Source organism: Callithrix jacchus, chromosome 11 (assembly GCF_049354715.1).
Source record: "Callithrix jacchus isolate 240 chromosome 11, calJac240_pri, whole genome shotgun sequence".
In the NCBI taxonomy this organism is placed as follows: domain Eukaryota; kingdom Metazoa; phylum Chordata; class Mammalia; order Primates; family Cebidae; genus Callithrix; species Callithrix jacchus.
In genome coordinates, this window is record NC_133512.1 from 2,165,219 (window position 1) to 2,188,751 (window position 23,533).

The 23,533-nt window shown below is 36.9% G+C and overlaps 1 protein-coding gene and 1 non-coding gene across 45 annotated transcripts in view; both read left to right on the forward strand.

Moving 5' to 3' along the window:
- BBS9 (Bardet-Biedl syndrome 9) overlaps positions 1-23,533 on the forward strand; it is a 749,186-nt gene that overhangs the window by 141,779 nt on the left and 583,874 nt on the right. For all 44 annotated transcript variants that reach the window (XR_013523801.1, XM_078342175.1, XM_054236977.2 and 41 more), the window contains 3 exons: positions 850-934; positions 9,357-9,540; positions 10,174-10,303. Coding sequence is in view for 43 of the 44 variants with exons in the window: in XM_078342175.1 (XP_078198301.1) it covers positions 850-934; positions 9,357-9,540; positions 10,174-10,303 (399 nt within the window). In the remaining variant the exon portion in view is untranslated. The remainder of the gene's footprint in view (positions 1-849; positions 935-9,356; positions 9,541-10,173; positions 10,304-23,533) is intronic.
- Positions 8,591-8,697, forward strand: LOC118143934 (U6 spliceosomal RNA). The gene has a single exon (XR_004728419.1). It is a non-coding gene; the product is annotated as a U6 spliceosomal RNA (small nuclear RNA).

Genomic DNA, 23,533 nt, shown 5'->3' on the forward strand with positions numbered 1-23,533 from the left:
TAAATTTATGCCATCAATTAATGAGAAATATAGAAATTTCAACTTTATTAGCTAGATTAATCATTTCTAGACTGAATAATATTTATAAATTGTTTTTAAGAATTATTTGAGCTAAATGTCACTTTTGAAATAGAATCTATAAAATATTTATAGATTGTAATGTCCATTTCTGGGAACTCATTACCTACCAGATACAAATTCCTCGGTGATTGATCTCTATCTCTATATAAATCTGTCTCTTTGTCTGTTGACCCGTCAATCAATAATTGTATACCTAGTATATACCAATTACCAGGCACTTTAACAATTTATTGTTTAATCCTTTAACAGTGATTGTGCTAGAGATGATTATTGCTGTTGTATGGATGGGGAAGCTAGACACAGAATGATTATTTGCCAAAAATGTACTTACGTAGTAAGTGGTTAAACTGGGGATTAAACTGAGTTCTTTTTGGTTCCATAGATTATGTATTGATAATTTCTACTCCATCTGACTGCTTTGCACATTTACGTTTTTTTCTGTCTATTTGGTGTGTAGGTGCTAGATCTTTCTTGAGTATTATTGTTTGTCACATAAAATTCTAATGGAAGTGCCATGATAGTTGGTAGAGCTGTTTTCTCAATACTGAATAATGGACGTATGGTTATAAATTTCTTTATCATGACATTTTACACAGTCTTATGTCATAGTATCATTCAATAAGAATTCAATATTAAATTTACAGTTTTTAAAAACAAGGAGAAAGTGCTCTATAGTGTTTATAGATTATCATGTGCTTTTAAAGTTAAGATAATTTATAACTTTTAATTATAAACTCATTTACAATTTTTTAAATTTCTTTTATACAGGTACCAAGTACTTGCTTTTGCAACAGATGCAGATAAAAGGCAGGAGACTGACCAGCAAAAACTTGGTTCTGGAAAAAGACTAGTTGTAAGGCATTTTCTTAATATATAAAAATTTCAGTAATGCCATAAATAACCACATGTTTGTTATGAGTAAGAATTCCTGGGAAGAAAATGTAAAAAAAAAAAAAAGGTGTCAGCCATTCTCTTTCCTATATTGTGATTACATTAATTATCTAAGAACTGAGTTGGTTGTTGTTGAGCAATGGAGACACATGTCATGGTCATAGCATAAGAGAGTGTAGAGTTGTAGGAACCCTGGGTATCCAGATGGAGTCGCTTTTGACAGAAGTGACTATAAACTAACAAAGAAAAACAGAAACAGTAAAAAAACTCTCCATCATAGGCAAAATTTGCTATTTTATTTGAAGTATCTTTTTTCTCTATCTGCTTTCCAGATTTTCTCTTATCACTTGTTTGGAGCAATGGGATTATATTTTGTACTTTTCTTTCTCTTTTTTGAACTTAAGATTTGTTAAGCTTCTTTCATCTGCAAATATTTAGTGTGCATAAAATTTAGAAATGTTTGGCCATTAATTCTTTATTTTGTTACTAATAGACATGCAACCAAATATATAAGTAAAATATAAAAATTCATAGCTCACAAAGGTAGAATTAGCTCAAAGACAAAGGTGAAGTTCGATAATTTGAAAAGTAGTTTAAAGAAAAATTGTAAATGATGAATTTTCCATTTATTATAAATTGGGGAATAGATGGTGATTATGAATTCTTCCTTACCTTGAGAACTTCCATAGAGAGCAAGTAAAAAAATAGAAGCAACCGAAATTATGGTGGAAACAGTGAAGTGAATTTGAGGATACACATGAAGGAAGCCAAATGGAGAAATAATGTGGAATTTAGAATACTAATGTAATACTATTAGAGAAGACTCTGCAGAATTATCTGTATTAGGATACAGAAGTTTAGGAGATGGTAGAATAGAAAGGTAACTTGGAAAGAGTCCAGAATCACATGAAGATATATTTTTTTAGTGGTGGCAAAAAGTAAAAGAGCACAATAAATAAAAATACGATGCAATTTGGCACAGAACTTAGAAGCGCCGTAGCAATAATAGTTTAAGGACAGATTGAAGTCAAATAGGTCTTGAGAGCTATACTTGTTTTTTTGAGCAAGTTACAGCAAGTTTCTTAGCCTTACTAAATCTGTTTCCTCATTTGCAAAATGATGATTATATCTATTTTAAAATGTTACTAGGCTGGGCTTGGTGGCTCATGCCTGTAATCCCAGCGCTTTGGCAGGCCGAGACAGGTGGATCACCTGAGATCAGGAGTTCGAGACCATCCTGGCCAATATGGAGAAATTCCGTCCCCACTAAAATATGGTGGCACTTGCCTGTAGTTCTAGCTATTGCGGAGGCTGAGGTAGGGGACTCACTTGAACTCTGGAGGCGGATGTTGCAGTGAGCCGAGATCACACCACTGAACTCCCTCTGGGGTGACAGAGCAAGAATCCATCTAAAAAAATTGTTATTAAATAAATTATATATTTTATATGTAAATATAACATATGTATTATATATAATACGTATATAAAGCAGATAGCAAAATGTCTGGTTGAACTTAATGAAAATGGTGATCACATTGCCCTTTGACCTCCTGAATAGTGGTATTCTTCCGTTTGTTTCTTACAGTCTGCACTTCAGCCATGTAGGGCCTCTCATTCTTCCACGTATTCCGTGGCTCGTCTTCATTCTAAGCATATGGCTTTTCTTCTGTCTGGAATAGCCTTTCATTATCATTTGCAGTTTTTATTGACTACTCCATGTCTCACCCCGAGGATGGATTCTGAAGGCGATTGCAGCTGAGCGGTTTTTCCATTCTCAATTAGTGACTAGAGTAAGAAATGGCAGTAAAACTTCAGTTTGTTACACGATTGTCACTTTGCAGGACTGTGATGCCATGGAGCCATATGAAATCTGCTGCAGGAGAAACAGCTGATCCAAAGGGTTGCTTATAAGAAGAGAGCTGTGCGAAGACATTTAACAGCTTCCTGTGTTACTCACAGCTACTGTTTTTTATTGATTGATTTTTATTTAAGTCTTCTGTGGTCAAAAAAATAATTTGCATGACTTAAATTATCTTACATTAATTGAGACTGATCTTATGGCCTAGAATATGATCTATCTTGGTAAATGTTCAGTGTGCACCTGAAAAGAATGTGTATTTTTTGCTGTTGTTAGATAGAGTGTTTCATACATGTCAATTCGGTTATGTTGGATGATAGTGTTGTTCAACTCTTCTGTATCCTTCTTAGTTCTTTTACTAGTTACTGTTAGTTATTGAGAATGGGATATTGAAATCTTTGACTACAATTGTGGACTTTTCTGTATCTCCTTGGAAATATATCTAGCTATACCTCTATATATCTATATCTATATTTATTTATTTTTGAGACAGAGCCTCGCTCTGTTGCCCAGGCTGGAGTGTAGTGGCATGATCTCAGCTCGCTGCAACCTTTGCCTCCCTGGTTCAAGTGATTCTCCTCCCTCAGCCTCCCAAGTAGCTGGGTCTCCAGGCACGTACCACCATGTGCAGCTAATTTTTTTGTATTTTTAGTAGAGATAGGGATTCACTATGTTGGCTAGACTGGTCTTGAACTCCTGACCTTAGGTGATCCACCTGCCTTAGCCTCCCAAAGTACTGGGATTACAGGCATGAACCACCGCACAAGCCTGTAACTGTATTTATTTATTTATTTTTTGCTTTAGATGTTTTGGAATTCTGTTATTAGGTACATAAATACTTAAGATTGTTCTGTGTCATGATGAACTTTACATTATGAAATGACCTTTATCCTTTTATTTGATAATCTTTTTTTCTGAAAGCTATTTAATCTGCCGGTAAAATACTCAGTTTTCTTTTGCTTAGTGTTATTCTGATACCTTTTTCTAACTTTTCACTTTGAACCTGCTTGTGCCTTTCCACTTCAAGTGTGTGATCTATAAGCAGCATCAAGTTGGTTGGGATTTGCTTTGAAAAATCAGTAAAATATACACTCTGCCATTTAATTTTGTTTAATTTATCTATATGTCTATCTAGGTTTTTTTGTTTTCTTTTTTTCCTCCTTCCTTTGGATTTATCCAGTATTTTTTGTAATTCTATTTTACCTTTGTTGGTTTAGCTATAACTCTTTGTTTTATTATTTTAGTGTTTACTTTAGGTTTTCAGTATTTATCTTTGGCTTAGCACAGCCTACTTTCAGGTGACATATCACCTTATGTACAATATAAGAGCTATGCTTCTGTTTCCCACCTTCCAGCCTTTGTGCTATTGTCATATATTTTATTTTTACATAGGCTGTGAACCCCATATGATATTATAATTATTTTTTCTTAAATAATTAATCATATTTTGATTATGAGAATCATATATATATACCCAGTAGGTCCCATTTCTGCTGTTCTTTAATTTATATAACTCCATATTTCCATCTGGTGTCATTTTCCTTCAAACTAAAGTAATTCCTTTAACGTTTCTTTTAGGGTGGGCCTGCTGGGGATGAATTTTTCATTTTTTCTGTGTATACTGTTCTTGAGGTTATCCCTGGGACACAGTTAAGTTACTTGGAAACAGTTTGCTTTTTGGGGCCTTCGTTCTCAGGACTTGTTAGGTGGGACCAGGGCAGTCCTCAATTTTGGGCTACTTATTCCCTACCCCTCAGGCAAGTTCCTTCTTACACTGTACCCAGTTTACCCAGAATTATGAGATTTTCTAGCCTGGCTGGTAGTCAGAGGAAGTACTTTATACACTGTGTGAATGCTGGGCACTGTTATCTCTTATCTTTTTGGGTGGTTCTTTCCCTGGCCTTGTGTAGTTTCCTTACAAGAATTTGCCAATACGTATTCAGCTGAATATTTGAGGGCACTCTGTAGATCTTCAGAGTTCTGTCTGTATGCAGCTTTCGTACGCAGCTATTTGGTATGTCGTCTTGTTAACTCTGACTGCTGCTGTGGTTTCTCTAGACTCTGAATATCCATCTCCACGATTCAGAGTCTGGTGGGCTCTGCCTGGGTTCTTCATCCCTGCGCTATGGCCTGGAAACTTTTTCAAGGCTGGAGCACTCAGCCTTGGTGAAAGCTTTACACCTTCCAAGGCTGGAGGTGTAAGGCCACTCACCTCATTTGTTTTCTGTCTTTAAGGGATTGCTGTGCTTTGTCGTCTGGTGTCCAGTGCCTTGCAAACTATTGATACTCATTAATTCAGACTTGTAGTGTATTTCCCTAAGTGGAGGTCACAGAGAGTGGAATTCAGTATCTGGCAATTGGAAATATTTAGTGGCTGGATCTCAGACTGTGGCCTCAGAAACAAAATTTGCCTGTTCACTTTGAATAAATCACCTCTCAGAGTAAGGCACACATGAGCCTGAGTTACAGACACTGACACCCAAAGGCGAATGCTGGCCTATTACAATGTAATAAGAAATATAACTGTCATGGGACTGACATTCATGTCTTATCCAGTGGAATTTTTTATATAGGTAAGCTATGCTTGAACTAAATAGTAATCAAGTAATTTCTTAGTGTTGAATTCTAGTTCAGCTTAAGATAGTCTGATGCACCTACATATGTTCACTAGGTTGTTTCCCTCCTACAGATTGTTCTTATATGTATACTGGCAATATTTGCCTTTCTGGCCAGCCCCATTAGGATTTTATACCTTCTTCAAATATTTTAATATCTAAAGTAGATGAATACCTCAGATCCTGTCTTCATGGCCAAAAATTCATCTTGTCTTTAATGTGACTTTTCATGACCTTTTTTTGCATCCGTTGTGTTGATCAGAGCCTAACTTTGACAGCAGCCCTATTTCCTCTTGGGGAAGATTTTTCTTTGTGAAACCATCTCACTTTTACTTTCATATATAATATACACCTGTCAGAGACCCTGGCCTGGGGCGCTTAGCGAAGCCCTCCCATTGGGGCCAATTCATGGTTTGATTGCAACTCTGTGTCTTTCTCAGTTGAAGCCCCAGGAGACAAGACCCTTGGCCCCAACCACTGCTAAGGTCCCTTCCTCTGCTGCCTCCAAGCTGGGGAGGGAACATAAAGCCTGAGATCTCCCCAGAGAGGCAGAGTGGAGCCTAGGCATACCAAGCTGTGATCTTCAGCCACACAAGTGGGAGAAGAGCCCACACTTTCAGAGCATTGATAGGGAGCATGACAGCAACCATTGTGGTGAGCCAAGATTGCACCACCACATTCCAGCCTGGGCAACAGAGTGAGACTCCATCTTGAAAAAAAAAAAGAAAAAAAAGAGAAAATATAGAGGAGCCACATGAGTGAGCAAGAGCCTACCCACTGACCAATACACTTGTTAACATACCCCACTTTGAAACCAAAAGCAAGAATTTAGCTACAAATAAAGACCTTGCAGAAAGCTTCAGCCCTCTGAAAACATCCGGAAAAGAAATCTACTGACTGTACTCAATTCACACCTCAGGTAGAGGAGTACCCACATACACAGAGGATCAATTTACCCCTCAGGTAAAGGAGCACCCACATACACAGAGGAAAAAGAACCAATGCAAGAACTCTGACAACTCAGAAGACCACAGTGTCTTTCTTCCTCTAAATGATCACACTAGTTCTACAGCAAGGGTTGTTAACTGGACTGAGATGGCTAAGATGACAGAAACAGAATTCGGAATATGGATAGGAAAGAAAGACCATTGAGATTCAGGGGAATGTCAAAATTTAATCCAAGAAATGCAAGAATCAGTAAAACAATACAAGAACTCACAGACAAAATAGTATAGAAAAGAACTTAACTGGATTTGATAAAGCTGTAAAACACACTACAGTAATTCGTAATGCAATCAGAAGTATTAATGGCAGAAGAGACCAAGCCGTGGAGAGACTCTCTTTCTTAATCTTTGTTTCTGGAAAGAGCTTGAAGACTGGCTTTCTGAAATAAGACAGTCAGACAAAAATAAAAGAGAAGAAGAAATGAACAAAAATAAATTTGGCATTATGCAAAGAGACCAACTTTGTAACTCATTGGCATCCCCGAAAGAGATGGGGAGAAAGCAAGGAAGCTGGAAAACCTCTTTCAGGATGTCTTCCATGAAAAATTCTTCAACCTCATTAAAGAGGCTGATATTAAATTTCAGGAAATGCAGAGAACCCCCGCAGGATACTGTGCAAAATGATCATCCCCAAGACACAAAAGCATCAGATCCTCTAAGGTCAAAATGAAAGAAAAAATGCTACAGGCAACTAGAGAGAAAGGTCAGGTTACCTCCACAGGGAGCCCCATCAGTCTAACAGTGGACGTTTCAGCAGAAACCCTACAAGCCAGAAGAGATTGGAGGTCTGTATTCAATATTCATGAAGAAAAAAAATCATCAACCAAGAATGTCATGTCCAGCCAACCTAAGCTTCATATGTGAAGGAGAAATAAGGACCTTTTCAGACAAGCAAATGGGAAGGGAAATTGTTACCACCAGACATGCCTTAGTAGAGCTCCTGAAAGAAGCACTAAATATGGAAAATAAAGACTGTTATTAACCAATACAGAAAACACTGAAGTACACAGACTAATGACAGTATAAAGCAGACACACAAATAAGTCTGCATATTAACCAGCTAACAACATAATGACAGGATCAAATCTACACATATCAATACTACTCTCGAATGTAAACAGGCTAAATGTCCCAACTAAAAGACACAGAGTGGCAAGCTGGATCAAAAAGCAAGACACAGTGGTATGCTGTCTTCAAGAGATCCATCTCACATGCTTTATTTGCACCTGTAAACTGAAAATAAAGAGATAGAGAAAACTCTATTAAGCAAATAGAGAAAAGCAGGAATTTCAAGCCTAATTTCTGGCAAAATGGAGTTTAAACCAACAAAGACAAATAAGGGCATTGCATAATAGGAAAGAGTTTGATTTAACGAAGATCCAACTGTCCTAAATATAATGCACCCAACATAGAAGCACCCAGATTCATAAAGCAATTTCTTAGAGACCTACTAAGAGATTTAGACTGCCACACAATAATAGTGGGAGATTTCAACACCCTACTGACAGTAGGAGACAGATCATTGTGGCAGAAAAGTAACAAAGATATTCAAGGTCTGAATTTAATACTTGACTAAATGGATCTAATAGACATGTATAAAACTCTCCATCCCAAAACAACTGAATATTTATTCTTCTCATCACCACATGGCACATACTCTAAAATCAACCACACAATTGGACATAAAACAATCCTCAGCAAATTAAAAAAATATCGAAATACCCATCAATAGTAGACTGGATAAAGGAAATGTGTTACATATACATCATGAAATGCTATGCAGCCATAAAAAGAATGAGATGTCCTTTGCAGGAACGTGGGTGGAGCTGCAGGCTATTATCTTTAGCAAGCTAATGCAGGAACAGAAAACCAAATATCACATGTTCTCACTTACAAATGGAATCTGAATAATCAGAACATAGGGACATAAAGAAGGGAATGACAGACACTGAGGCCTGCTTGAAGGTGAAAGGTGGGAGGAGGGAGAGGATCAGAAAAAATAGCTGTTGCACACTACGCTTAGTACCTGGATGATAAAATAATCTGTACACCAAACCTCTGTGAAATGAATTTACCTATATAACACACCTTCCTATGTATCTCTGAACCTAAAGTAAAAGTTAGAAAAACTGAAAAAAAAAGTGCTCGCTTCGGCAGCGTGTATACTAAAATTGGAATGATGCAGAGAAGATTAGTGTGGCCCCAGTGCAAGGATAACATGCAAATTCGTGAAGTGTTCTGTATTTTTTTTAAAAAAGAAAAACTTAAAAAATATATACCTGTCTGCCAGTATTTTTCAAAACGGTATATTTTTGCTGTTTTGCATTTTCCTGACTGACTTGGAAATATTAATTGTGTGGGAGATGAATCCTGAAAAGCTCTTATTTTATACATCATTTTACATTCATTCTTTCATTGCTTTAAGAAGCATTTATTGAAAATTAACTGTATCCCAGCAATATGAAGATACTTTGGAGCAGCTCTTACGTATATTCTGCTCTGCTCTCTAGTGGCTTCGTGGCTACTCTGTATATGCATATTGATATGTTTTTAGTTGTCATATAAAAACACATGTACAATAATAATGACTATAGTTTCTATAGATTATTAAATTTGATTTGCAAATTAAGCACAATATTTTCATGGAAGCAGATAAGTTGTTTAGTGTTTTGAACTGCAGAATAGCTAATATCACCTGGTAAGACATGGAACAAAACTGATTAGCATCTTGTAAAATGTCGGAAAAATGGTCATAGTGAGAAAAAAATGCATAAAGAAACGAAAGAGATTAGCCCATCTTTATATTTCTGCTTTGTTGTAAAGCAGTTTATTAACTTAGGTTGATATGAAAATAACTGATATGTTCTCATTTTAGCAACTAAATTGATCTTGAGTTTTGCTTTGTAGGTGGATTGGACTCTAAATATTGGAGAGCAAGCCCTTGATATATGTATTGTCTCTTTCAATCAGTCAGCATCCTCTGTTTTTGTTCTTGGTGAGAGAAACTTTTTTTGCCTTAAGGATAATGGACAAATTCGATTCATGAAGAAACTTGATTGGAGCCCAAGTTGTTTTCTGCCATATTGCTCAGGTGTGTAGAAAGAGTTTCTTTCATCTCTTCCATATGAAAAGGTTACGTGATATACACCAGAAAAAGCCACACTCATACACATATTTTAAACATATTTGAAAAGTTTAATACTGAGTATGTAATGGAAATTTTAACTTTCAGAGTTTGAATAGAAGTTTGATATAAAGCACACATTTGGTTTTGTCAGTCATTTTACTTTGTACAAAATGACTTGTAAAATTGGCCTCTGGCATACATTAATACTTTCCATAATGTGGCTGTTCAAGATGCATTCAAGAGAACACCAGACTCTTTTTTAAGCACAGTTGTAATGTCTAATACAATGAATTATCTGTAGTGAATGCCTAGTAAATCATTAGCTTAAATGTGTTACATATTAATGAAATTCATGCTATCTAGATGAAATGCAAAAATGTTGGCAATTATCTAGTTATAGCATCCAAGACTGTAAAATGATTCCTTTCTTTTTTATACTGGTAGATTAAAGTTACAAAAAAAGTTTTATTACTTAAAATCTTTATGTATTAAAATCAGGATGTTAGAATTAGTTTGTGTTATAAATTTCCTAACAGAGACATGCTCTTTCAAATGACTGTTTTCTTAGTGTCTCTTTTCTGTATCTTCAACCTACAGTCTCTGAAGGGACAATAAATACTTTGATTGGAAACCATAATAGCATATTGCATATTTATCAAGATGTGACACTGAAGTGGGCCACCCAACTTCCCCACATTCCTGTAGCAGTAAGAGTGGGCTGTTTGCAGTAAGTGATTTAATTTAACATTATTTTTAAAGAGGATGTTAGTCAAGACATTTTCTAGAAGTTCTATGAAATAGCGGCAAGTGATTTTATTAAAAAATTGCAAGTGACATTGCAGTGTGAACGTCAATAATAAGTAACTTAAAATATAACTTTTATTGAAAAGGAAGGATAATTAGTGATATTATTCATTTTCATTTAATATTTCTAACAAGATATCCTTAGTAAATTAAGGGTGAAAGCTGATGAAGATATCAAGAAAATGATTTACTTGATAGATTATTCTTTAGAATACAAAAAGATTTCTTTAACATTTGATGAGTCCCATTTAGAGATCGTTTATTGATAGACTGTGACAATATTACACTGTTAATCATCATAAGATCTCACCTTGTTTCAGACCTTCTTATGTCCCGTGATGCAGAATTGCTAATGATCATGTGTTTACACAGTTTAGATTTTATGTGGGGGCTACTTTACATTTAAAATGAAAAACAATTCATACTTTAACATTAAATTTACAAAATTTATCAAAAATGACAGAAATGAACCATCTAAGTGAGTAATTTTTCTAGGTCATCAGTATAAAAGGTGAGATGCTGACTAACTTTTTAGCATCTCAGATTATGTTTAGGAATTGAAAATATCAGCAAACATATAAAGCTTCATAGATTCTCAGATGTATTCAGTTCTACTTATTTAGAATATTTTATCGAGCATTTAAAGGCATATTCAGAATTCTTCAGTGACACCTATAGTATCTGATCAGGATGGGGTTGTCCTCTCCTATTAAGGGGTTAAGTATAATATTATTGTTGAAGATCAATGAAGGGTATTCATATTTGCATCAATGTTTAATCTAAAGCCTGAACTTGGAAGATGGAAACAGTGTTTTGAATACATTGAATATTTTAAAAAGATGTTGCTTTCTTATGTTTTATGAGAAAAAAATCATATAATTTAATTGTTGTGCACATAACACAAGTTATAGTTATTTTGTATCTGGAAAACAATTTAAAAATTTTGAGATTGAGTTTTGCAATGTCCGTCACATGGTCTTTTTAAGCTTCACAGAATATTCATGCCCACCAGACATTTTGTATCAGATTTACCTATAAGGATTTAGAACAGGAAAAACATGTTGCCAGCAGGTCAACGTCAAATATTTCTTTTATGGAAGAGTAATTCTTGAAGGAGTCTATATATTCATCCAAGAACTGTTTTCTTTGGCCCCCTGAGTGACAATTCAGTTGCTAAAAGACAGATCCACACTGGTAGTGATGAGGCTCATTTTGACCTGTAATCTTCATGCCCTTCAGGAGCCAATATCTTTAAATACTTAAACATTATTGGGATTTTGGTGTGCATTTTGAGCACAGGAGAATGATGGGTAGAAAGATTTTATTGAGAACATTTAGTTGAAATATATATATATTTTACACATACATTATGTACAAGGGATGTCACCATTTCAAGAGTCACCCATACTCAGGGAAGTTAAGGGTCAATAATAACTGAAACATTATTATGAGTAAAACACCAAATTTTCATATAGTGTGCATCGTGATGCTTATGTTCAAAAGCAGCCTATCATCTTATTCTAGGTACTTGTGAGTGAATCTTCCTATTTCTCATGGGTTTTGCAAGATGATAGTTATAAACAATTAAACCCAAATATTGCCATTAGTATTTTCCACAATCAATATATAACAATAAATTCTAATTGTTCAACTGAAGATTTTTCTTATTCTTTTTTTTTTTTGAGAGTGCTTATAAACATACAGTTTATTTGAGGATAATGACACAATACAGCAGGAAAGCAAGAATATGCATCTGATACAGTTTGGCTCTGTCCCTACCCAAATCTCATCTTTAATTCCCACACGTTGTAGGAGGGACCCAGGGGGAGGTAACTGGATCATGGGGTCAGGTCTTTCCCATGGCGCTCTCATGGTTGTGGGTGGGTCTCACAAGATTTGTGGTATTACAAGGGGGAGTTTCCCTGCACAAGCTCTTCTTCTTTGCCTGCTATCACCCATGTAAGGTGTGACGTGCTCCTCCTTGTTTTCTGCCATGAATGTGAGGCTTCCCCAGACACATGAACTGTAAATCCATATTAAACCTCTTTCATTAATTTTTTGGGTTTTGTTTTTTGCTTTTGAGATGGAGTCTTGCTCTGTCACTCAGGCTGGAGTGCAGTGGTGCAATCTTGCTCACTGCAACATCCACCTCCTGGGTTCAGGCGATTCTCCTGCCTCAGCCTCCTGAATAGCTGGGACTACAGGTGTGCACCACTATGCTAGGCTAAATTTTTTTGTATCTTTTTCTTTTCTTTTCTATTTTTATTTTTTGTATCTTTAATAGAGACAGGGTTTCAGCATGTTAGCCGGAATGGTCTCAATCTCCTGACCTTGTGATCTGCCTGCCTCGGCTTCCCAAAGTGCTGGGATTACAGGCATGAGCCACTGTGCCCAGCAAACCTCTTTCTTTTGTACATTGCTCAGTCTCAAGTATGTATTTATCATTAGCATGAAAACAGATTAATACAGTAAATTGTTTTCGTCGTTGTTGAAAAGATACCTGAAAATGTGGAAGCAACGTTGGAACTGGGTAACAGGCAGAGGTTGGACCAGTTTGGAGGCCTCAATTTTTCTTATTCTTAAACATAATTTAACACATAAGATAGCATTAGACTGTGTTTTCATTGTAATTTCTACTAGGGTTTTTTTTTTTTCTTCTGCAATAACCTTTAATTAATACATGCAAAGGAAACACTTTAAAACACTAGACTCAATTAACATAAAATTTAGGAAGGTTTTCTGCTCTCTCTACAATTGTAAGCTGTATGCTACAGCTATTTAAATACATTTTATAATAATCACATCTTAAATCTTATTACTTATCCAGACTGAAGCAGTAAATGGACAATTTCAAAAATGACTGTAAGTACAGAACACCACAACTATATTTTAATCACATGTAAAAAAGGCCATGGACTATGGGAAAGCACTCAGCTCTTAGCTCGCACTGTGGTCTAGGTTATTAACCACAAAAGATAAGGGAGCTTCCAGTTTTGCTCTTTTGCTCTCAGATCATTTACATGCGGGACGTTGAAACAGTAGCTGGTGTTACAGATACCCTACACAACGCAAAGCTAGTGAACACCAGTATTTAGTCATCTGGTAAAAAAAGAAAAAATAAAAAAAACCAGCACAAACTGGCAAAAGCAACTGCGGCCAACTTCAGGCTAATGCCACGTCTTTTCTCAAGGCTCTGTCCTGGATAGCATGTGAAATAAAAGCCCTGGTTTGGTCCTGATCAACAGCACCTTCCTATAGGAAGATACTTCCTTGCCACGGGAGTGCTGGTGGGCTTCTCACCTTTGCAGGCAGTCCGTAAGGTGTGGTGCTCCCCGACATGTGGCTTTCCCCATTCACCATACTGCCTTCACTTCCTGACTTCACGGGCCACAAGATGGCAGAAGAGCCAGGCAGATCTAAGCCAATGTCCCCGAAGGGGTCTGTTGTGGTGGAAACTCCATGGCAGACTTGGCAGGTGATGTTCAGCTGCAGCCCACCTGCGAAGATCCATTCTGTGCTGTAGTTGCAGCAGTTGGGGTGTTGTCCTTCTTCCCATTGTCATCACCTGGGACAGACTGTGGCTCTGAGATTGTGTCTGTGAGCCACAGAGGTAGCAAATCTCCAAGGGCTGAGTATGTTTATCCTGCAGAGGCCCGAGGGAGCCGGTGCTGACACTTTAGAAGGCCAGGTGAGTATGTGAGGGTCTCATTGTTACTTTAATGTGATGAGAAATCACAGCACTTGGGTTTTCAGTGCTCCTCTTTTTCCCATTTCTTAACCATTCTTACAGCCCCACATTTTTGATCTTGCCAACAAACACATCCAGTGCCCAATGGCTGCGTAGGTAATTGGTTCCCCTTTTTATATGAGGAACAATTGGACAAATATTTTTCTGGAGACAGCTGAACATATCGTGGGCCAGATACTATAAGCCTTGACAGGTTCTTTCTGCCTGTTGCGTAAACCAAATCAATTCACGGTATTTCAGTAGAGAAAGAGTTTAACTGATGCAAGGCCAGCCACACCACACCGAAGATGGACTTATTACCTAAATCATTCTCCTTGAAGGTTCACAGATTAGGGGTTTTTCAAAAGTTGTTTGAGGGAAGAGTTAAGGGTGGCAAGGCAATGGGTGCTTGCTGGTGACTGTTTGGAAGGTGCAATCATAGGGGAGTGGGAAATTACCCTCTTGCGTGCTGAATCTCTTCTGGGTGGGACCACGGGAGCAGTTGGTGGGTCCAGGTGGAACCATCATTAGTTTCAGACATGCAGAAAACCTGTAAAGGTGTCTTACAAGGCCACTGTTAGGTTCTACAATAGTGATTCTATCTGCAGGACTATTGGGGGACGTTGCCCATCTTGTGACCTCTGGAATAATGGCTGGCAATTGTTAATGTCTGCAACTTAGCAAAATGTAGGCTTCTCTATCCTCCTAGCCTGGTGGTCTCTCATTAGCTCTATAAAGACAGTTGAGTTTTGGGGAAGGACTATTTTTACTTAAACTATAAACTAAATGTTTCCCAAAGGTAGCCTAGTCTAAGCCTGGGAATAATTAAGGGAGCTTGAAGGTTAGAGGCTACAGGGGTGCAGGCTAGGTCATGTCTCTCCTAGTGCCATAATTTTCTCACTTTGATAATTTTTGCAAAGGCTGTTTCACTTGCGCTCTTTGAGTATCAGCACGTGTCAATCATGAGGTGTAAGTTATGAGATGGGAAAAGGGTGAGGACTGCTCTAACTTCTTCCTAATGTCATAGTTGGGGTGTGGGTTGCCCCTAGGGTAAGAGCAGTGGAACTGCTTTGCAGCTGTCTGCGTGTACTCACAGGTGCCTGGTTGGGGTTCCAAGGCTTACATGACAAAGATGCTAACATTCTCACCTACAGTTTTAGCATAGCACATAAGTGAACTGCAGACTATAGGATTCTGAGTAGATTGTGAGAAATAATTCAGATAAACAGGAAAGAGCAAGTTTAAACAAACCATCCCATATCTTTTTAGCTTCCCAGTCCTGAGACTAGAGGAATTTGGGTCAGCAGCTGTTTCCCGTATCAGGAGGTGGCATTGCAGATGGGTTAGGCCTTTGGATGTGATGAAGAGGCATTTCAGACATGTTCCAGGACTATTTCTTCACTGCGATTAGATCCATGCCCTATGAGTCGACAGTGCCTCACCAGCAGGTACAGTGCCAGAGATGGCCTTCGGTAGAAAGGAGCAGTTGCCAGAGCTTACCTCTAGATCTGTTACACTGGCGGGAGGCTGACGAACCATGGGCGGACATTTGCAAGGATGGATCCTGGATGAGCCCCAAAATTTGTAACTGCCTGATGAGTTCTTCCTGCTCACTGTATAAACAAAATCAATTCACGACATTGCAGTAGAGAGAGCATTTAATTGACGCAAGTCTAGCCATACCATGTGGGAGAGAGAGTTATTACTCAAATCAATATTATCCTCTGTTAGGATTTTAAAGGTAGTCATTACTCACTTAGCTATAGCTTGTCTGTTTATTTATTTTTAGAGATAGGGTCTTGCTCGGCTGCTTAGGCTGGAATGCATTGGCATGATGCATTCCACTTCATGCTCACTTCATGCTCACTTCAGCCTTGAACTTGTGCTGCTTGCCTCAGCCTGCTGAGTAGCTACAACTATAGGCATATGCCACCATACCTGGCTAATTTTTTCATCTTTTGTAGAGATGAGGTCTCACCATGTTGGCCAGGCTGGTCTTGAACTTATGGTCTCAAGCAGTCTTCCAACGTTGGCCTCCCAAAGTTCTGGGATTACAGATGTTAGCCATAGTGCTCAGCCCGTATATTTATATTCAGAAGTTATTTGAAATTGAGAGTTCTGAAATTCATTTTCTCTTGCTTTTTATTACCTTTAGGGTTAAACCTTTTTGGTAGAAGCTTCCTTGGCTAAATGTGTTTATTTATGAAGGAAATTGTTGCTTTTTGAATGTGTCTCTTTTCAGTGAAATGTTGGATTTGGATCAAGTTGATGCAATTATATTTAATGGCAGCATTTTGCTCAGAGTCTAAGATGCCTTTTTTCCTTCCACTCCTGCCTACTTGGCAGCTTTAGTTCCCTCTACCTTGTTTATTACCTACCAGTTCCAAGTCTGTGTTTTCTTCTTCCTTTTCAGATTAAATCTTTCTTGGTTAAACTGTTTTTTATGTAATTATTTTTAATTGTTGTACGTCAGATTATGGGAAGGTGCAATCAATACACAGATTACAGAATCAGAAGAGTCTGACTGCCAATCTTTAAATTCTTGGCTGTTACTATTTACCTCTCATTGCATGAAGTAGCTAGGGGAGCCTGGCGCAGCATCTTCTGCTGTGCTCAGGTTCTCAAGTGGCAAATAAATATCATTATTTATCAGTCATGTTACTGTCTCTGGAGATATCAAATGTGTCTGCACGTGAAAGTCTATTTGAATGAAACTTCACAGAGATGAGAACCGCTCTAAACCTTAGCTGGCAGCTCACGGCCAGCTTTCAAATCTCACTGCAGGTCAGTCTGCAGTATGAACATTTGCTCTAGTACTTCAGTGTCTTTCTTCCTAGCCTAGGTCCACAATAGTCATTTCCTTTAAGTTGGTTACTTAACAGTTTTTTCTTTTTAAAAAATTTGCTAGCTTATTTAAAAATTTTTAAACATTTACTTTAGATACAATGGTGCAAATGCAAGTTCGTTACATGGGTATATTGTGTGATGCCGAGGTTTGGGGTGTGGATTCTGTCACCTAGGTAATCAGCATAGAACCCAGTGGGTAGGTGTTCCACCCACACTACTCCCTCTCTCCTTACTCTGAGTCCACAGTGTCTGTTGTTCCCATGTTTATGTACATGTGTGCTCAATAACATGTTATTCTTTAGCTTTCATCGATACAATATTGATGACCAAATGTTTCCCCCATATCTTTTCTGGATTTTCATATTGCTTCTATTTTCGAGATGTAGCTCAATTTCTGTCACATTTATAATTATGTTGGTGATGGCTATTTGATTTTCCTAACTCTCCAACTAGACAATACATTCCATTTACTTTTGCATTTTGCACTGAATAATCAATGAGAACGATGAACATATGTTATATGCTTCCTGAATACTTAAAAGTCAATGTGGTTTGTATGTGTCAGGGGAAGAGGTGTGGCTCTAAAGACCTTATAAGTTCTTTTAGTTGAAAAACCTTTTAAAATATGAAAACACAGATTCATAGAGGGAACAAGGATTTTTTCTTGAAACCAAATTTATTAGCAAAATATTTTTAGTTCCAAAGTGACTTTTTTTATTTAAGTTTTGCTGTTATTTGTCTTTTTTGTTTTGTATTATAGAAAGAGAATGTGAGCCTGTATACTTTTGCTATTCTGTAATTTAAGGATTTTCTTTGTAAATTCTTACATTCCACAGAAAGCTTGTAGATATTCCTGGCAATTGCATGAGGTATAGATTCTGATGTTTAGCACCTTGCATTTTTATTGATATTTTCCTCTATTTGTTATAATTCAAGAGTAGAATATTAGTCTTTTATTACTGTATTTTTCTGTTGAATAAGCATTTTTGGTTTAGATATCCTTATTCTATGTTAGTCAGCTTATATTTCTGATAGCTATTTTATTTTTTTGGTACATATAAATGACCTCTTTTGGGTTTCTACTTAATATTTTTTTGTTTGCTTTGAGTTCATTTTGATATTAGTTATTGGTATGCTGTGGTCTATGCCTTTTTTTTTTTTTTTTTTTGAGACAAGGTCTCACTCTGTCTCCCAGGCTGGAATTCAGTGGTGTGATTATAGCTTATTGTAGCCTTGAACTCCTTGGCTTAAGCAATCCTCTCATTTCAGCCTCCCAAGTAGCTGGGACTGTAGGCAGGTGTCATCACACCCAGTTAATTAAAATTTCTTTTTGTATAGACAGGATCTTGCTATGTTGTCCAGGCTGGTCTCGAATTCCTAGCCTCAAGCCATTCTCCTGCCTTGACCTCTCAAAGTGCTGAGATTACAGGTGTGAGCTACTGTGCCTGGCCAATGCTTTATCTCTCAGTAGATTCATTCAATTTTCCCAGGAATGCTTCCTTATTTTTTTAATTTTAAAATTATTATTATTTTTGAGACAGGGTCAGGCTTTGTTGACGAGGCCAGAGTGCAGTGGTGCAAACATGGCTCACTGCTGCCTTGATCTCCTGGGCCAAGTGATCCTCCCACCTCAGCCCCACAAGTAACTGGGACTATAGGTACGTGCCATCACACCTGGAAGATTAAAAAAAGGGTTTGTAGAGATAGGATCTCCCTGTGTTGCCCAGATTGGTCTTGAGCTCCTAGCCTAAAGAGACCCTCTTGCCTTGGCCTCCCAAAGTGCTGGAATTACAGGCATGAGATACCATGCCTGGCCCCTTATTTGTTTTTAAAATAGCCTTTAGAGAAAATAATGACTTTGTGATTTTTGTAGAAAGTGTAGAACTGCAGTTTCAAAAACTCGGGTATTATTTAAAAGTACAAAAAAAAAATAGCTTTTTACTAAAATTACCTCAGTCTTATCAAATAGAATTGACATTTGTTAGCACTTTTAAATATCAAGCCTGATATTTTTCTGTACACATGTGTAAATTTAGGCACAGAATACAATTTACAAAGCAGGACCATATGCTTTTTTTTTTTTTTTTTTTGAGACAGAGTCTCACTCTGTTGCCCAGGCTAGAATGCAGTGGTATAATCTTAGCTCACTGCATCCCCTGCCTCCCAGGTTCAAGCAATTCTCTGCCTCAGCCTCGCAAGTAGCTGGGATTATAGGCATGCATCATGATGCCCGGCTAATTTTTTTTGTGTATTTAGTAGAGATGGGGTTTCACCATCTTGACCAGGCTGGTGTTGAACTCCTGACCCTGCGATTCACCCGCCTCAGCCTCCCAAAGTGCTGGGATTACAGTTGTGAGACACCACATTTGGCCATGAATTTTAAATATAATTTTATTTCATTATATTCTACGGAAAAAGGAAATAGGTGAGGTGGAAGGAATATATGAATTTTTTTATACATGTTTATTTACAACATTATATTTTAGTTTTTAAAAGACTTCTCTAAACAAGAATAGAAGAAATGTCTTTTTGGTTGATATCGTTAGTCTTTTAAAGCTGCATTTCAGATTTTGGCAATGTCAATTGACTTCCTGTTGTGAAACATTAGGAAAATAGCATACTTATGTGTTCTTCCTCTCTTCTTGCCAAATTCTGGTATTATTGGTATACTATTGTTCATTTTGTCAAAATTTAAAACATTGACATACATTTTTAGTAATCACAATTTCTATAGTGCCTTCATCCTATTAATATATCTAAATGGAGTCAAAGGTTACCACTAGTTCTTTTACTATTTCTGAATTATCTTGATTCGTTTTTGGTTAGCTGTAATCATCCTGTGGTTTTGTAGAAAGCCTTGTAAGTGTTTTTAGTTTAAGAATTGTATATTGCTTTTATACTTGAAGATAACCGTAGCTTCCCTTGGAATTCTGGACATTCATTTGGTTTTGAAAGTTGCTGTACAAAAGTCTGAAGGTAGCTTAATTTTTTAAAAAAATGGCATCTTGTTGGATGAATTACTTTTTCTGTTTGAATGCTCGTCTGACCTATTTCTCAATCCTTAAGAATTAAAACGTTACTCCTCGTCAATTATTTGTATATTTGTTTGATTTTCATTTTTGTGGTTTTTTTCACATCTATTTGTCATGTTCTTGAGTTGGTTTTTAGTTTACTTATTCTAATTAAAACATTTATATTCTAGTTGTTGCTTCTAATGTGGCTTTCATCCCATGTATATTTTGTTTGAGTTTTCCAAACATTGAAAAAATGATTTATTTCATTGATAAAGGTGTAACTCTTTGTCTGAATTCTTCTTTTGCTTGTTTAGGAAGTTCCTGCTATGGATATTTTCTGTCTTGTTTCTGTTCTCGTCTCCCTCATATCTACCCCTTTCCTTTTTTTGCAGTTTTCACACATACATCCCTTATTTTGCAGTGATTAATTTTTTAAATGGCGACAACAGTTGGCTGCAGGATTGTATGAGGAGTTTTGAGGGAGGGTGATCATGAGCTCAGATCACCCAAATCTTTTCACCTTCTCACTCTGTTTATTTACTCTTTGGCCCTGGGGGTCCATTTTCCTTGGTTTTTAGGGGTCAAGAGGCTAGTGGGTCTCACAGAAGCCCCTAAAGGCCCCCATCACAGGTCCTTGGTGCTAAGAATCAGTGGCTGCCACTTGTCTTTCTGTCTTCACTGGTTCGGAAGCTGATAAAAGCACAGGTGGAGGACCAGATCTTTTGCTCCCCTTCTGGTTTTTCTGATGTCACTTCTCCTTTATCCCCCCACGCCCTTAGATCTCATTCCATTAGTCTAGGACCTGACTCTCTCTTCTGCTTGAAGTCCGCAGAGTTGGTGCCAGCTCTTGGTGTCCTAACTTAATGTGGTCTAGAATTTAAGATATTTGTTAGGCTTCAAAGTTTGTTGATTGTGACTGTAGTCATTTCCTCGTTCAATTTCCCTTTTTTGGGAGGTGGTAGTTATTGTAGTACTTTCTGCTGTTTTTGGTAAGTTTTGTAGTATTATCTTTGATTGGAATTTTTTTCTTTGTCAGTCTTTATTGTTGTTGAGGAAAAATCCATGGACAACCTGATTTTGTTTTGTGGTAGCTAATCAGTTATTTATGTTTGATTGCTTGTAGAATGTTTTTCATTTTTCCTGTAAATGCCACACTTGCCACCACAAATCTGTATGATTATATCTTCCTTGATATTTTTGGCAATGTAGTGAATGTAATCTGTTTAAACCATTTGTTTTGCTGCTGAAGGAAGCTTTTCTATGTTATATCTTTTGTTATTCCTTCAGTTGTGTTTGATTTAATCTTTCAGAAAAACTGGGATCATTTCATTGGTTACTTATTTTCTGTTCTCAATATCTGCTATATTTTTCCTCATAATTTTCACTTCTTTGTCATTTGTTTTCTCTGTTTTCTGGAAAAGTTTGTAAAATTTGTGTTCTACCCCAGTGTTTTAAGCATCCACAGCCCTGGTTTTGCTCTTTTCTATGTCTACAGTGGAAGTTTTTTTTAGGCTACTGAGGTGCTTCCTCTCAGCCACTTCCCTCTTCCTTTATCTTAGCTACTTTTAACCAATGTAGTATGTGCCAAGTTACAGTTCCCATGAGTCACTAGCACCGAGGACATCTTACTTTGAAACATGTTTATGGTGTTTATTTTGGGGCTTTACCTCTGCGTATATAATATGCTATTAATTATCTCTGTTCTTTACTTGGACAATTTTATAGAATTTGCTACCTTTGTATGGAAGTCAATAGATAATGTGGAGGTGCCACAGGCAGTGGTAGAGGTTGGAAAGACTCAAGAGGGTACTTATAAAATATGTTGCTTCAATTGTAGGTTACTAACAAGATGTCTGCAGTTTTCTGATTCATGTAGAACTTGGGGTTCTGAATCAAATGGGGCAGTGAGTTTATAAGCAGAAATGTTAGAGTGGCAGAAGTCCTGGCTTTCATGGGCTCCTATCAAAAGAGGAGAGCTTTGCTTTAGGGCCTAGTGAATCTGCTACTGCATTGTGGTACACGGTAACTTAACATGAGTTATGGGGGATGAAAGAACAGAATTATGTCATAGCTAGTCTATTTTTTCTTCCTCTTATTATTGGCACCTCTATAAACATAATCTAGACAAACTATGTCAATCTCATTGAAGGATTTTAGGGATAAAATTAGTTGCGTGATTTTTGATGGTCATCATTACTTGCATGCATTTATTTCCATTACGTAAGATCAGAGGTCTCTGTGAGATGAACCCTAGATATTGTATTGAGTGGACTTAAACGGGAGAAGCACAAGAACTGTGCTTATTATGTCCTTGCATCATGTGGCTAAACCATTATTGACGTATGGCCTGTTGTTTGGTATGCTACTTTCATAAACTGTATTATGGCTACTTTGATAAGTGTTTTATTTACATGGAAAAGACCTTGTAGCAATCATTAAATAGATTAAAAAGCCATATCTTTATTTTTATTTGTCAGTCCAGGTTATAATTATCAGAAAAATGCTCCTTATGAAAAGTTATATGTTTTCTGCTTGGCTCATGTTTTCATGATCATTTTATTTTTAATGTAATAATGTAAAACACAGCATCCTCCATTCTCTTGAACAATATCATAATAATTACAGTTTCAGATTGTCTGATTTAGTTACATTCCATAGTAAGTCTATTTAATTTGCCTGGCATAGATATTAGAAACACTGTGTAGCCAAGTATAAGTAGTTGCAGTTACAATGCCAATTGGGTTTATGATTTTCTGTTTTATAAATTAAATGTTTCAGTGGTAGAATTCTACTTATTACCACACATTTCCACTGAAAAACTTCTTTAGACGTACTGTCATCGAGACTGTGAACATCTCTTAAAAATGAAACTCTCAATCTCAAAGAAATTAATCTGCACCGGTAGGAAAAGTGCTTTTGTGTTTTGGGTTCCTGATTCTATATCCCATAATTTATATATGGGGGATTCAGTTTCAGTAGGGTTGTAGCCAACAGAAAATTGCTTGCTTTTCACTGGTTATGGAGGGTTTGCCTTTCACTAAGCACATACCTTCTTGGACCTTTGGTCCCGGAGATCGTTCTCTTAGGTTAGTGACTTTGCGTTCATTCTTCTTAGAAAATACATGTGATTTAACTTTTTTTTTTCTCCTCACTTCAGATGGTGGACCCTTCTGATAACTGAAATTTTACTCTCTCTTGTTTCAAAGATAGAATTAGTTTATTTTTATGGGTTCCTGAGAATCCTGGGAAATATCTCTGTTTCCCAGAGGAAAAAGTTTATATTTTCTTAGTTACTTACTGTAGAACATAAAAGAGAAACAGTGATTTGTGGGAGTGGGCAGTAGCATAAGTGTATATGCTGCTAAGCTCTTTGCAGAAGAATTTTGAACTTTAGAACTTTGGTTGGACTTAGTCCTTTATTTTGTTAGTTAGCGTATGGCCTGTTTTTTAGTACTAGCATTGGAATGCAAATCTGAGTTATCACCAAAATAAAAAAAGAGAAATACCTCTATATCTCTATTTCCCAGAGGAAAAAGTTTATATTTTCTTAGTTGCTTACTGTAAT